The sequence below is a fragment of the Cheilinus undulatus genome, linkage group 19, assembly GCF_018320785.1.
Source record: "Cheilinus undulatus linkage group 19, ASM1832078v1, whole genome shotgun sequence".
NCBI classification, from domain to species: Eukaryota; Metazoa; Chordata; class Actinopteri; order Labriformes; family Labridae; genus Cheilinus; species Cheilinus undulatus.
In genome coordinates, this window is record NC_054883.1 from 33,184,728 (window position 1) to 33,198,594 (window position 13,867).

The following is a 13,867-nucleotide window of genomic DNA, read 5'->3' on the forward strand; positions in this document are numbered from 1 at the left end:
AATGGGCCTTTATTGCTGTCGGTTGACCGTTAACGGCAGTCTTTTGTCGCTGTTACAAACAACTTTAACAATAAAGCACTCGGGTCTTGAATATCTCGACTAGCGCATGCGCAAACCGGCGGAGAGAATCAGAGTCGACTAAGCTATCCTCTGGTACTGTTCAACCAGTTTAGCTCAGTGCTTTAGCTGACTATTGTAAACAGTTATTGTTTAACAGAAAATCGTTTCTATCGAGCGGAATTTAAGTGACCGAGGCGTGAAAGAATATGCCCAAAAATAAAGGTAAGTGAACCAAGGAGACGTTAACAGACGTCTCGGTGGTGGTAATTGTCTTCGCGCGCCGTGAAGACACACGCAGTGAAAACGTGACACCGACCAGCTAAGGCTAGTTAGCTTCATGAATTATGGTCACCCCACAGCCGTCAGGAGTGTTTGAGTATTTTAAAGTGACTTTACACCAGTGTGGCTGAGTTTATGGTTGAGTTAAAGCCAGGTAAAGGTGTTCGACACCGTGTAGATGCTAGCCGGCTGCGTTGCTAACGTTTTGAAATCCGTTACTAGCCGGCACAGCTAACTAGCATAAATGCTAGTTAAACCCCACCCGATGTGGCCCGTGACAGCTGGGACTTTATTTCACCCATCAAATTAGCAACTGACTGTGTATCAGGTCGTTGTAATCACTTTAATATTCAGTTTAGAACCCCAATTTAGTCATACCTCTGTTAGACGGTGAAATCGTAGCGATTTAGCGAATAAACGTCAATCTAAAACTGGAAGCTAACATGACTCGTCTGTTTATTTCTTATCTACTGTCTACTTCCCACTCAGGTAGATGGTGGATGACATAAGCAACTGATTTAATTTGATGTCAAAACTGTTCTTAAGCAGCTCATAGGGACGAAAAATGTGTCAAAGGTCAGAAATGTCAATGCTACTGGGCTTGGCGATAATGGATCAAAATTAGTTGTGCTATCGTTGAATGCGGGTACACGTTGTTTGAAACAATTCTTTGTTTCTGTTTAGAAATAACTAAAACAAAGTCAGTAGTTGGCAAAAATCCCCATGGGCTTAGTGTCAAAGCCAAATTTTATACAGGTAATACACAGCCAGGTGTACAATAACAACGCGTACACGAAAATTACTGGAAAAAAAGACTACCGTTTTGTCTAAATCTTCATCAGCTGGATTTGACTGGGGTTTTTGAGGCGTCCAAAGTTAAAAAGTCTGATGGAGGAGAGGCAAAACGTCTTCAGGAACCTCAGTCAAGGCCAGTGACGAAGATTTGGAACACATTTAAGTCCTTAAAACAGATCTTAAAGGTAAGGGATGATAATGAATAAAGACAAAGACTTCAGCTATCATAAGTCTTTTGGTCCAGCCTAAAAGTCCACGAATTGATTTGTTCTCACAGCTGATCTAGGCAGATTGTTATAGCCAAAATAATCGTTGTATATATTGGCAGATATGGACATTTCTGCCAATACTGATAAATCACTTTATAAACTAGTATCTGCCTATACTGGTATCATATCAATAATGCTGTGCATCCCAACTTTTTTACTTCTCAAGTTTTGAAATTGTAACTGTACTCTCACTTGAGTACTCTTGAACTTAATGGAGTTCTAGGCTGGACCAACAGATCTACATAAGCTAGTTTTTGTCTTTATTCATCATCATTCCTTACACTTCAAAGTCTGATTTGAGGACTGAAATGTGTTTTTTCATCCTCGAAATTTAAATTGTGTGTTTAGGGGGCTTAAGTTTTAGGTCTAAACTTCATTGTAATACCAGTATTGTCCACAATTATTTTGTGAATACCACTGTAACAGATATTGGCAAAAATCCCATATCTGCATCCCCACAAAATGGCAACCGTACTCACAATTTTTGTACATGTAAAAAATTAAGAAAATTTTGTGAGGAGGTTTTTGAGGTTTTTAAGATTGTATTCCATCAGAGTTTTACAAAAGATCCAAACGTGGCCATACTGGGCCTAATGACTGCTGGCATTGATAGAAAAGTTCAAAAATGCATTTTTATAAATAATTATATGATAGTGAATAACAGTAGCTATTAAATGTATTAAGGGTCTGAACCTGGATCCCTGAGCATATACAATATGGATTAAGAAGTTGGAAAAATAACCTAGGCCATTAGACTTCTTTAAGAAGTATTTCAGAAAGAAACTGATGCCGCCGGGCAATGAAATTATTATAGTCCATCTATGCACTCTTAATTAAATATATACCTTTTCCCTTCCCATTTCAGTGCACATCTTTATACATAAACATATATACATAAACACACACACAGATCCTCTTCCTAACCCCACCCTCTGATCCTGAATTTATTTTTGTCTTTTTCAATACTCAATAAAGCACTGCATTTGGAGTGAAGCTCTTATTTGATTTGCTTAAATTTTAATCAAATTTAATTAGTCGATATAATTTGTTGATTAAGAACCCTGTAGATACAGCTGTAGGATTTCAAAAGATGGAAAATATGGAAAAATGTTGAATACAACTGTACATGTTGCTGAAACTGTAATAAAAAAACTAATTAAAACAAAACACAAAAATGTCTATATTGACCAGTCTTGTGTAAAACCAGCACTTTGTTGCCATTGTGTTAAAACCTGCATACTTAAAGAGAAAAGGATGTCACTTTAATCAAGAGCGAGCTGATAACTACAATGAATAAAATCCACTAATTATAAATGGACAACATAATCTGATTCTTTCTGTCTCTTCATAGGTAAGGGAGGAAAGAATCGGCGACGTGGAAAGAACGAGAATGAGTCTGAGAAGAGAGAGTTGGTGTTCAAAGAGGACGGACAGGGTGAGTATTTGATCAGGTGATATTTTTCAGGTGATTTTAGGTCTGCCAACAAATGGCTAGGAAATAACGTCAAAATCATCAACTCAAAACCACATCTGTGTCTTTGTACTCTACGTTTTTAACGGTATATTGTGAAAGTCAAGAAATAGAAACTGTTTGAATGTGTTTTACTCAGGTCAACATGGGACACATTATCAACTCTACACGTACCATATGGAATACAAAAGAAATGTGAGGAGAAATTCTTATGCTTTGAGAGCAGGCAAACTTGACATTTAAGGGTGTCTCTAATATTCCATCACCTTACAGTTATTTGCCAGTTACTTTGATAATTTGGAATTATTATGTTTATCACTTTAAAACCTAACAGAGGAAATCCTAATGAGCATTTTGTACTTTATTCTCATGTTTTATACTAAGAATTTTAATTGTTGAATCAAAGTAGTTTACAGACTTCTTCATAATACAAGTGCTGATGGCAACAAGATTTAGATACATCCAAACATCTGGGAACCAGTGTTAAACTTGGAGAATAACTAAAGCCTAAACATGAATGTGTTTAGTGAAAGACCTAAGCCCAAGAGCTTGATTGTGTGCAATTCCTGCCAAATTCTAATTCAAAGGTCCAAACCCAGATAAATAAAACTAATCAAAAATGCTCCTGGGTCTTAAATGAAGAACTTAAACATAATTCAAATAAATTAAACAACTTTATTTACCCTTGAGGGTAGTGATTCCCAAAATTTGTCCTTGGCTATTTCCTTGGAACCCCCCCTTACTCTTGCTGAAACACCCAGGACTGAAATGGAAAAACGTGATGCCTTGCTGCCAAAAAAATAACATCAATTTAACAACACTTTTCCTTACCAGAAAATATTTGTATAAACTATCCATCAATTGTGTCTTTTTTTTTTTTTTTTTTACCAAATCTAATTATGACAACTTCAGAGCAGACAGAGCCTCAGGTTTGGAGCATCTTGTACATGAAAAAACATGAACACTGACAGATAATATATACAGACAATAATATTATACTAAAGACAGAGAGCAGATAAGGTGACTTAAGGTCAAAAAAGAAAACAGATATTGTGGAGAATGATAAATCAATGATAAGGAGAAGTAAACAAAATTTACAGCAGTGATCTTATACCTGTTTAGAAATGTGAAACCCAAGGAACATTAAGTCATTTTACTGCAGAGAGGAAAAAGGATTTTAAATACAGAACAGATAATAAATACCACTGTTAAAGGATGTAAATTCAGGAGAGCATTGCGCTTTAAAACTGAGAGCATCACTCAGTGGTAGTATCTGCCTGCAGTCAGCAGTGTTCACAGTTTAAACTGCAGTGCAGAGTGCTGCCAAAATCCCTGTTGGCAAAGAAGTTAGCAGAATATGAGGAGGAGGCGTCGGTGAGTTAAGGAAAACCTTTAAGACGTGATGGAGAAGTAGTTTCATACACATAGTTTTGTTTGGAGTAAGTGTATGGCGTTTATTGTTGAGGACACTCATGTGAATTGTGGCACATTTGGTGTTGCATGTAACAGCCTTTCATGTTTTTCACATTTTTAATACTGGTTGTTTTTGTGAGCCTGTGAATGTATATGGGGGGTTAGGGAAGCCCAACATGACAAATAAATGTACAATCTAGGGTGTGAAACTAACATCAGCCAAGCAGGTAAATAATCTGTTTGATGACTGACTTTGAAATAACTATGCACCACATGGCAGGTAGATGTTTGTACCACAATATTCGCATGTAAGAAACTATGCCGTGTTTAAACAGAGTTTGATGCAGCTCTCTTTGCAACATAAGTCTGTGGCTTCAACGCGGAGATCTCTAGTCTCTCTCTTATGCCAATGTTGAGGTGAAACCAACACACAGAGCACTTGTAATTCATGGATTGATAAGAATGTATCATTATGGTGTAAATACATTTACTGCCAGTAAATCCCTTTGCAGATTTTTAGAGAAATGAAAGTAGCTTTTCTAACCATATGTGCCATAGAGATCAGCTAATACAGCAGTTCTCCTGGTTCACCCTTGTGACTGACAACAATCAGTAACTTACTGCTATAACATTATCCCACAGCCTGGTGTTGACTGATCCATATAGACTCTTTTTAACAGTGCCATGTAAGGAAAGACATATTCCTTAAACAAAGACTCCTTGGTAATTGTTTGTGCAGCACAACACCCAATACAGGGGCAGTTAGGGGCACACTCACATAAACTTAAACACACATATACTCTACATTAAATTAATAAATGCTCTCCTTGAAATTTGCTGCTCCTGTAAATTTTTTTCTTGTTAATATTGGAGATATATGTTTTTTTAAAATCAGGGCCGATACAACGTTTAAAACAATAATTTAGCAGATGGTCATTACTCATGCTGATGTTTTTTCATGACTTCCTTTGGTGTAACAGTCCCACTGTGACAACATTTTCTTTCATGTTTTGCCATAAAACAAATCAGTTTGTCTCTCTGGTCATTTCTTCTGCTCAATAATAAATTTCTGTTGTTAGGTATTTGAAATACCAGCCTTATTGTCAGGACACAACAGATGAACATCAGCTACTGATATCTGTTCATGCCAACATTTTTTGCCCATGACTAATGTTTGCCAAAAGGGCCGACATCTGCAGACACATTAAACTACAAATAGATCTGTGCATCACTAGTTAATGTTTAATCTGCTGGCAGGTTGTAAAAGCAGAACCTCTACTTCATAATTCAGGAAAAGTTTGTCTGTCTTAGGGTTCTCATCTGGTCTAGAATCAAGACCAACCAGTGAATCAGGACCCAAATGTCTTAAATTTTGCAATCATAACCAAGTGTTTCTTATGTGTAATGGGGCAATTTGGACTTGAAATGGAACAAAAGATGTTATGAAATGGAGATGGAGACATATCCTTTTGAAAATAAAAGCACATCAAATAATTTGAGCCACATAGTATTTTCCAGGCACACATCGGCATCAACTGAAAATGGCATTGTGACCCACTTTAAGGTCCTGACCCAACAGTTGAGAACCAAGGGTCTATACCTGGTTTAAAGTAGGGCTGCAAGGATTAGTTGTCATAATCGATTATGGCGACTATAAAAAATTAGTTGGCACAGGAATTCAAGTGCCGACTAATCGTACTATTGTTCTGATATTGGTAAAATCAAATACCCGCCGGTAAAAACTCATCTGTACTTGCAGTTCACTACTCAAAGAAGAGAGCCAGCCTCACACCAGAACATGCTGACATGTTGTTCCTGCACTGCAATTTAAAGAAATTATAATATAATAATAATATAATCTATTATTCAGTCACTTGGGCTAGAAGTTTGATTTGTTTACATTAAGCTTTATTTGTACTTTTGGACTTTGGATGGGTTATTTGCTTTATTTACTTTTATGGACATAACAGTCACTTTTAAGAAAGCCATCCTTTAGTTATTTGTAACCTGCAAGGCAGGTGAACTGCTACTATTTAAATTGCTACTATTTACGTAAAATAGGGATCCCAAATAGTATGCCAAATAATCGCGATCAATTGACTAACCGGGAAATTTATTGATAGATTAGTCGACTTAAAAAATAATCATTGGTTGCAGCCCTAGTTTGGAGCTCCACCAACATGATTAACTCTGGCACCTGTTGACTTAAGTAAAAACATACCAAAATGTCTATAAATTAGTAGAAATCTTTGTTAAATGTTAAACTGTGTCTGTTTAACCTTTTTTAAAATGCTGACTGCAGCAGGAATACATGACTTTTTCTAAGTTCTTACTTGAAGTCTTAGAGCCTGTTGTTTTACCAGGTTAGCCACGATTGTTTCCTATCATCTGAATATTCTCTGAACTCATTTCTCAGTTCATACCCTTAAAATGCTGCATCCGCTGCTCTTGTGTCTTTCAGAGTATGCTCAGGTGATTAAAATGTTGGGGAATGGACGTCTGGAGGCCATGTGCTTTGATGGAACCAAACGGCTTTGCCACATCAGAGGAAAACTCCGGAAAAAGGTGGGCATCTCCTGACTGTCCTCTCTCACCTTTATCCTTTCCAGCACATACAGGAACCCCCCATCATGACGTAATGCTGCATCAGCATGTTCACAATGGTCATTCAGACCCATTCATGGCAGCATAGACTGTGGGTGTGAGGGTCACAGAGTGCTGTATGTATGACACAGGGTAATCTCTCTGCTCTGCTGTGTTCCTCTAGGTCTGGATTAACACGTCGGACATCATCCTGGTCGGACTGAGAGATTATCAGGTGTGTTAATCACTTACATATCACAGAGATCAAACTGTTGACTTTAAAGTCAATCTGATTGTCTGGGTGAGTTTGTGCTTTGAGATAAATAAGCAGCAGCACTTCTGAAGCTTCTAGCTCTTTAAGAGTTGTGATGCTCTGCTGTGGGATAAGAAGAACCAACTAATAAAAATGTCTTTTTAAAAAATAGAACAAGGCACATAAACGTACTGATATCATAGGATACAGTAATACTATAATAATTAAATTTTAGGATATGAAGTATAAGGGGATTTTGTTTGTACCATTAAATCTAGAATGATACAACTTGACTAAGTTTGAAATTAAATTGATTTCATAAAAAATTTCCTGATTGATTCTTGAATTATTCATAATTTTATCTGTGGTAATTATGCTGCTTAACTTTAAGCATTTGTGCCAGTATGACATGCATTGCTTCTGTTGTTACCAACTGTGTTCTTAACTGTTGTAGACAGTAATTTATTATATTATTATCTGAAATTAATTATCATTAAAAACTTTCTGTGCATAAATGCTTACATTACATCTGGCTTTCATATAAGTAACTGAGATTTGCTGTATTTCTGTATGGATAGTTGGGTCCCGTTTGGTCACATGGAGCTGCCTCTGTCACTAAAATACAAACATTAAAACTTTTAAATTTCAGGATAACAAAGCTGACGTCATCCTCAAGTATAATGCAGACGAGGCTCGCAGTTTGAAAGCATATGGAGAGCTGCCAGAGCACGGTGAGTTAAATGACACTCTAGGTAAAAACACTAAATTTATTTAGTATCCCTTTATCTGAGTGGGTCCTAATAACCTAGCAATTCCATAATAAGAAGTGTAATTATCTGTTAATTTCCTAAGAATAAGGTGGTAATAACCTAGTTATATGTCTGCATTTTACCAAGTAATAATAAAAAATATGGAAATATTAAGGAAGTATTTACAGTGCTTCACAAATTTATTAGACCACCACCCAAAGCAAGGTTTATGCCACAGCTGCCCTAAATGAACAGCATTGGTAATTACCAAAATCATTTTTTATGTTTCTGCAATGGTTAATACACCAATATGTAGAAGCTCTTTAACCCAAGTGATATTTTCAGTGCTAAAGTATCATTATTGTTGTTATCCATGAATTTTCAAATGTACTGATTTACACAAAAACTGAAAAAATAGAAAAGCACATTATTATTTCTTGATTAATATGTCAAATTATAGTTATTTACTTGCATTCCTGAATAGAAAAATTAGTTGTAGTGGTTGAATGTTATGCTTGATTAATTTCTGACTTCTCAGAGAAGCCCAGTGAGCCGGCTGAATCTGGGTATAAAAAGGTGAATTCAGTTTGAAATTCCTCATTCCTGTTCAAAATGGTAAAACGTGGAGAGCTCACTGAAAATGAAAGAGTCCGCATTAAAGCACTTCATGATGCTGGATGGTCTCTGAGACAAATATGACAGGTGGTCTAATAAATTTGTTAAGCACTGTACCTAGTAATAACTAGAGGTGGGAATCTTTAGGCACCTCACGATTTGATTGCGATTCACAGGGCTTTGATTCGATTCTTAATCGATTATTAATGGTTTGTTTGTTTTTTTAACATTTCTTTTCTCACTGTGTCCAACATAATAAAAATATTGTGTTTGTGTATAGAAAGAAAAGAGACAAATTATTACATGTCCACTATCCTCTAATGGGAGATGTGTGTAAACTGGAAAGTTACAATTACACTGAACCAAAGGTAGAAGCATCCTTTCCTTGTTACATATCTGAAATGACAAACATAAAAATGTCCTTTTCAAAAATGAACAACTGGTAATCCAAACCTTGTTATTCCCTGTGTGTCAGAGTTCCACTTTTCGTTCTGGCTATTCCACAGTATTGACTATTTAAATAATTGATTATGGGACATTTATGAATAGAATCAGAATCTTCCACCTCCAAATCATGATGCATGTAAGAATTTTTTTTTTCTCACATCTATAGTAATAATTTATTAATTACCAAGTAATTCCTCTTAATGTGGTGGCTATTTTCTTGTAATAAGGTGGTATTTTACCCTTACTCTACCCCTTTGCCTACCCCAACCCCAACCTCTAACCCTAAGAATTACTTGAAAATTATACCAGAAGGACTCACTCTAATTTAGTGGGCCAAAATAAAGAAATTACCTGTGAATTATTGAAAAACTTGTTTGGAAAATTATCTTAATTCCCAGAAAGTACTTGGTAAAATACCACATAATTACCAGAGAATTGCCACAATGTTAGGAGGAATTACTTGATAATTTAAACATTATTGCAAAGTAAATACTTCCTTAATATTACAATTTTTTTTTTTGCATTATTACTTGGTGAAATACCAAATTATTATTAGGTAATTACTGCCTTATTCTCAAGAAATTACTAGATAAGTACAACATAATACTGTATAATTACTAGATTATTTTTGGCCTACTAAAAGTGCTTCTCTTTATCTTCCAGCAACAATACCATCAGTGAAACCTTACATGTAGTTGCTGACATTGAACAGCAGAGGTCCTTGTTGCCTTGTCATCACAGCTCCTTACAGATAACAGCGTTTGTTGCACTATCAGTTTTCTGTGAATCACAGAACAGTAAAAACATTAAATTTACTCTTATCCAGAATATAAATAAACTTAAGTAGCAACAAACAGGGATCCTCTTTAAAGAAATAAAACAAATAGATAAAAAACAAAGACTTTCTCTTGGCCTGTAGCTCTGCAGAGGAGACAGTGTTAAGAGCATGATGTTTATCCAACCCATGTTTTCTGGCATTGCATATAAATTATAAGGAATAAGAATGGAACAACCCAGGACCTTTGAAGTTTTACATCTGGAAAATTTAACATGAGGAAAGCCCAAATGCAGCAACAGATATATGGTTGAAATGCATCTAGCAGCATCAAAGAAAGCGATAAGAAAATAGTGCAATTAGGATCCCCTCACTCAGAGAAACTAGTTGGACTTTGTGGAAGAACTACACAGTAAAAATTACACCTATGTTAATGCTTTAACAATAATTAAGATCCCAACAATAAAGAACATAGCCTGACTTAGTAGAGACTAAGTGGACCTCCATTTACTGACACCAAGCTTTGTATTTTCTGTTTTTTGCTACATAAAAATTTAGTAAAATACATGTTTTGAAAAGGCATTTTGTCTGTAACATTTGCCCTTGTGTCACCTTTTCGCAGCCAAAATCAATGAGACAGACACCTTTGGGCCTGGAGATGATGATGAGATCCAGTTTGATGACATTGGTGATGATGATGAAGACATTGATGATGTAAGATTCTTAAATTACCATCAGGTTTCTCTTTTTTCTTTTTACCTCTTGTGCTTTATAGCTGTGGCATGTCAGATAAGAATACGCAGATACTGGTGCTGCCACCAAGCTTAAAGTACTTGTACTTACAAAACATTGCAGATACCGTACTTGATACAATTTTTATAGCATCATGTTAGCTTACATGATGTGAGTTGGTAAACAAAGTTGGGCCATGTCTGCAGTTTGGTGGTAATTTTGATATAGATATCAAAAGTAGATCAGACTGGAAACTATACAAAGACGTATCTGGTATCAGTGCTATAGAATAATAACTTGAATTAAAGTGTATGATTTTCTAAGAAAGTAAAGGCTGGATGATTCAGTGATGTGTGATGAATGTAAAAGCAAACTATTCCAGCCAAAAATGCTCAGAATGACAGTGACAATAATTGAAATAACTTTTTTTTTCTGTCTTTCCAGATCTAAAGACTTGCTACTGGAGGGCGAAGGTGGGATTTTACTCGAGATGCTCTGACTGGGATATTTTGAGCCGATACACCACACCAATAATGATTATTTTTATTAAGATCAGCCTATGCCAATCCAATACACTTAATAATCATACAATATGTTTCTTTTTATTCCAGTTTGTAATACATCTGTGGGCGTATTTGCTGTTTTGGAGAACTAAAAGTGCATTTTATAAAGGGGGTAAAGAAGCTACATCAGTACTTGGTTGATTGTTGAACATGAGATGCTGCTTTAGTGAGACTGTCTGTTATCAGTCGCTGTAGAAAGACGCGTTTCTTTCTCCTTCATGCAGTTGGATTGGAGAATCGGTAGGCTGATCACCAGCATCTTATCTCATGTAGGGTGAATATCGGGATCACTGCTCGATTTTTTCCCCTTATTTTGTCCTAGCATTGAACAGCAAACCTGCCTAGTCCCATTCACAGAGGTTTTCTTCAATTTCTTCTTCAATTTTTTCTGTATTAAAGGAACACTCGTTTACTCTTAGAGGCTCACGCCGATACCATGATTGCAGAATATCTCACAACAAGTGCGTCATCTTTTTAAAATGTATTTATATGATTTCACTCTATGTGGAATTTAGTAACAAGTACAGAATCTCTGGATTCGACAATAAAAAGATTAAACATTTTGTTTTGTTATTTTTCCTTTGGCAGTCTGTATCATTGTAGCCTGTAAGACAGTTTGACAGCTGTTTATCAACGATGAAGATAAAGATAATAACACTGAGTATGGCTCTGTGTCTCTCTAGAGGTTTCACTGAAATTCCTCTGATAAAGTATTTGAATAAACTATTTGCTCGTTTTAGATCCACCCATGGCCGATTGAAGGCAGTCCCACTCCCCTGAAATTTAAAAGAAGAATCAAAATGTATTTTTCTATTGTTTCCCTTTTTTGTGTTTCTGTCTGTTTTGTTTCCATGTTCTGTTTCGGCTGCTCGCTCTGTGGCTTTGACACGGTGTGAAGCTCGGCCTGGTCTGCCACTCTTGCTTCATGCTGGAGCAGCGGTTCCCAAACCTTCACCACAGACTCACACACCAGTAAAACCTCAGTCTTAATCTTACACGGATAAACAGCCAAATATATAGAACTTTATCCCCCCCCAAACCCCTCTCTGGAAACTGCCCCATGTTTCCTTAGGGGGCTGAGCACCTCAGTTTGGGAACCACTGCTCCAGATCAAATGGGGCTCTGTTGCTGCTGTTGCTGTAACTCTGATGAATAAAAAATGTACTATGATGTTTGAAGGCTGGGTTTCCAATAAAGATCTTAACTCCACTGACAACTGTTGGTGGTTTTTGAGATGCTTGCTGCACATCCTGAGCTGGTCTGAAGGTGGCGTAGCTGAACTCAAGTAGAACAAGCTTGTACTCCTCAGTATTCAGAGCCAAGGGCGTCTATGGGTGCTGGATGCTGACAGCGAACAAAATGTCTGTGCAGACAGAAAACATATTATTAGCAGGAGTCAACCCTCACAGTAAATCCACATCACTGCTCTTTATTTGGACCTGATTTCTTACCAGGCTGCCGTTTGTGAATCCTCTGACTTTCTCCCTTTTTATAATATTTGAAAATGATTTTTTTTTAATCAAGCTCAATGTCTTATTGTTTGGACTCACAAAACAAAATATATTTCCAGGATTCTCCTTGCATAAGACGTTAGTACTGACAGGAAAAGTCTTTAACAGCTTTTAAACAACTTAAGACTTTCTTTCAGGCACTTGTAATTTTTTTAATGCTAAATCTTCACATAAATCAGCCTAAAATTTATTATTCTGTCACACTTTATCAAATGATATGATAGTTTGCTACAAAACTTTGTACGTACTGCTTATTAGGGAAGTAATAGATGAATTACATTCAAAAATCAATGCTTACAGTACAATGACTTAATAAAGAGTGAACAAGAGAACTTCTCTACCTGCATCACTGCTGCAGTCAATGTTTCCTAAAGAAGAATACGCTGGTATAATAAGAAAAAAAAAATAACTCTGTTTCTACCATTATGTTTTATCACAATAATACTCTTTAATGTAAAAGCAATTTTAAGAATGGCCATGTTTAGGCTTATTTTAGACCTGGAGAATTAGGAAAGGAAAACTTTAAGAAATCTTTAAGAATTAGGAAAGGAAAACAACACAATTTATGCATCCCTAATTTGTGAGCTTCTGAGCGTTAAAATAATGCATGCACAGCAGATACCTGTGAATTCACTCATGTTTGTATGGAAGACCATTTCAGCCAGTTAAAAGTAATGAAACTGAGTATTAATGACAAAAGTATGCTTAATTTTATTTCAGAACTATGAGAAACTGTAGTTTAAGTTATGAAAAGTAATTTTTGTTCTGTTATTTTGTAAATTGCATTTTGTCATCAAGTCAAAATTATCCCAAGAGAGCCTGGCTGTAGAATTCCAGGGGGGATTTTCACAGTTCTTGGTGGGATTGTGGACAGGCTAGGCATATATTTTTGTTAGAAAAGCCCGAAAAAGTGTATTTTGCATAATATGTGACCTTTAACATCCGAATGCCATATATAGGTATATGTGCTACACAGAACGCCAACTTTTATTTTGTTTAAAAGATATCTTACTGGGGTATTTATTCCTTGCCAACATGCTTTATGTTTAGCTCGTATTCACTGGAGGCACTACCTGGAACTTTAACACTTTTAGCAGCTTTTCTCTCTCAATATGTGAAATTCATCCGCAAAATTAAAATTTTGGTATACTGTATAGTCCTTATAGGGTTCAGTTTTTAAAGAAAAGACAATGGAGGGGGCACTTGACCAGATTGCCTCTTGGACATATTCACTGTTGCCACACCACTTGAATAGGTGGTGCATGCATTGATGGATGTTCAAGTGTGCGTGATAATAAATGTCTGGTGTCTGCAGTTAGGTGCCCCTCAAAATAAGAGATGAAGTTAAAACC

General features: G+C 36.2%; 1 protein-coding gene across 1 annotated transcript; it reads left to right on the top strand.

Annotated features, from left to right (window-relative positions):
• The first annotated feature begins 106 nt into the window (after positions 1 to 106).
• eif1axb (eukaryotic translation initiation factor 1A X-linked b) lies at positions 107 to 12,217 on the top strand. Its single transcript, XM_041814376.1, has 7 exons — positions 107 to 282; positions 2,755 to 2,838; positions 6,749 to 6,852; positions 7,055 to 7,105; positions 7,773 to 7,854; positions 10,332 to 10,423; positions 10,886 to 12,217. Exons 1-7 carry the CDS (start codon positions 267 to 269, stop codon positions 10,889 to 10,891), a joined length of 435 nt encoding a protein of 144 aa, XP_041670310.1. The 5' UTR covers positions 107 to 266; the 3' UTR covers positions 10,892 to 12,217.
• Positions 12,218 to 13,867: the final 1,650 nt, after the last annotated feature.

Excerpts from the sequence above, each read along its gene's own strand:
- eif1axb (XM_041814376.1), top strand. Across the intron at positions 6,853-7,054 it reads GAGGAAAACTCCGGAAAAAG|GTCTGGATTAACACGTCGGA; the intron begins GTGGGCATCTCC and ends GTGTTCCTCTAG. Across the intron at positions 7,106-7,772 it reads TCGGACTGAGAGATTATCAG|GATAACAAAGCTGACGTCAT; the intron begins GTGTGTTAATCA and ends TTTAAATTTCAG.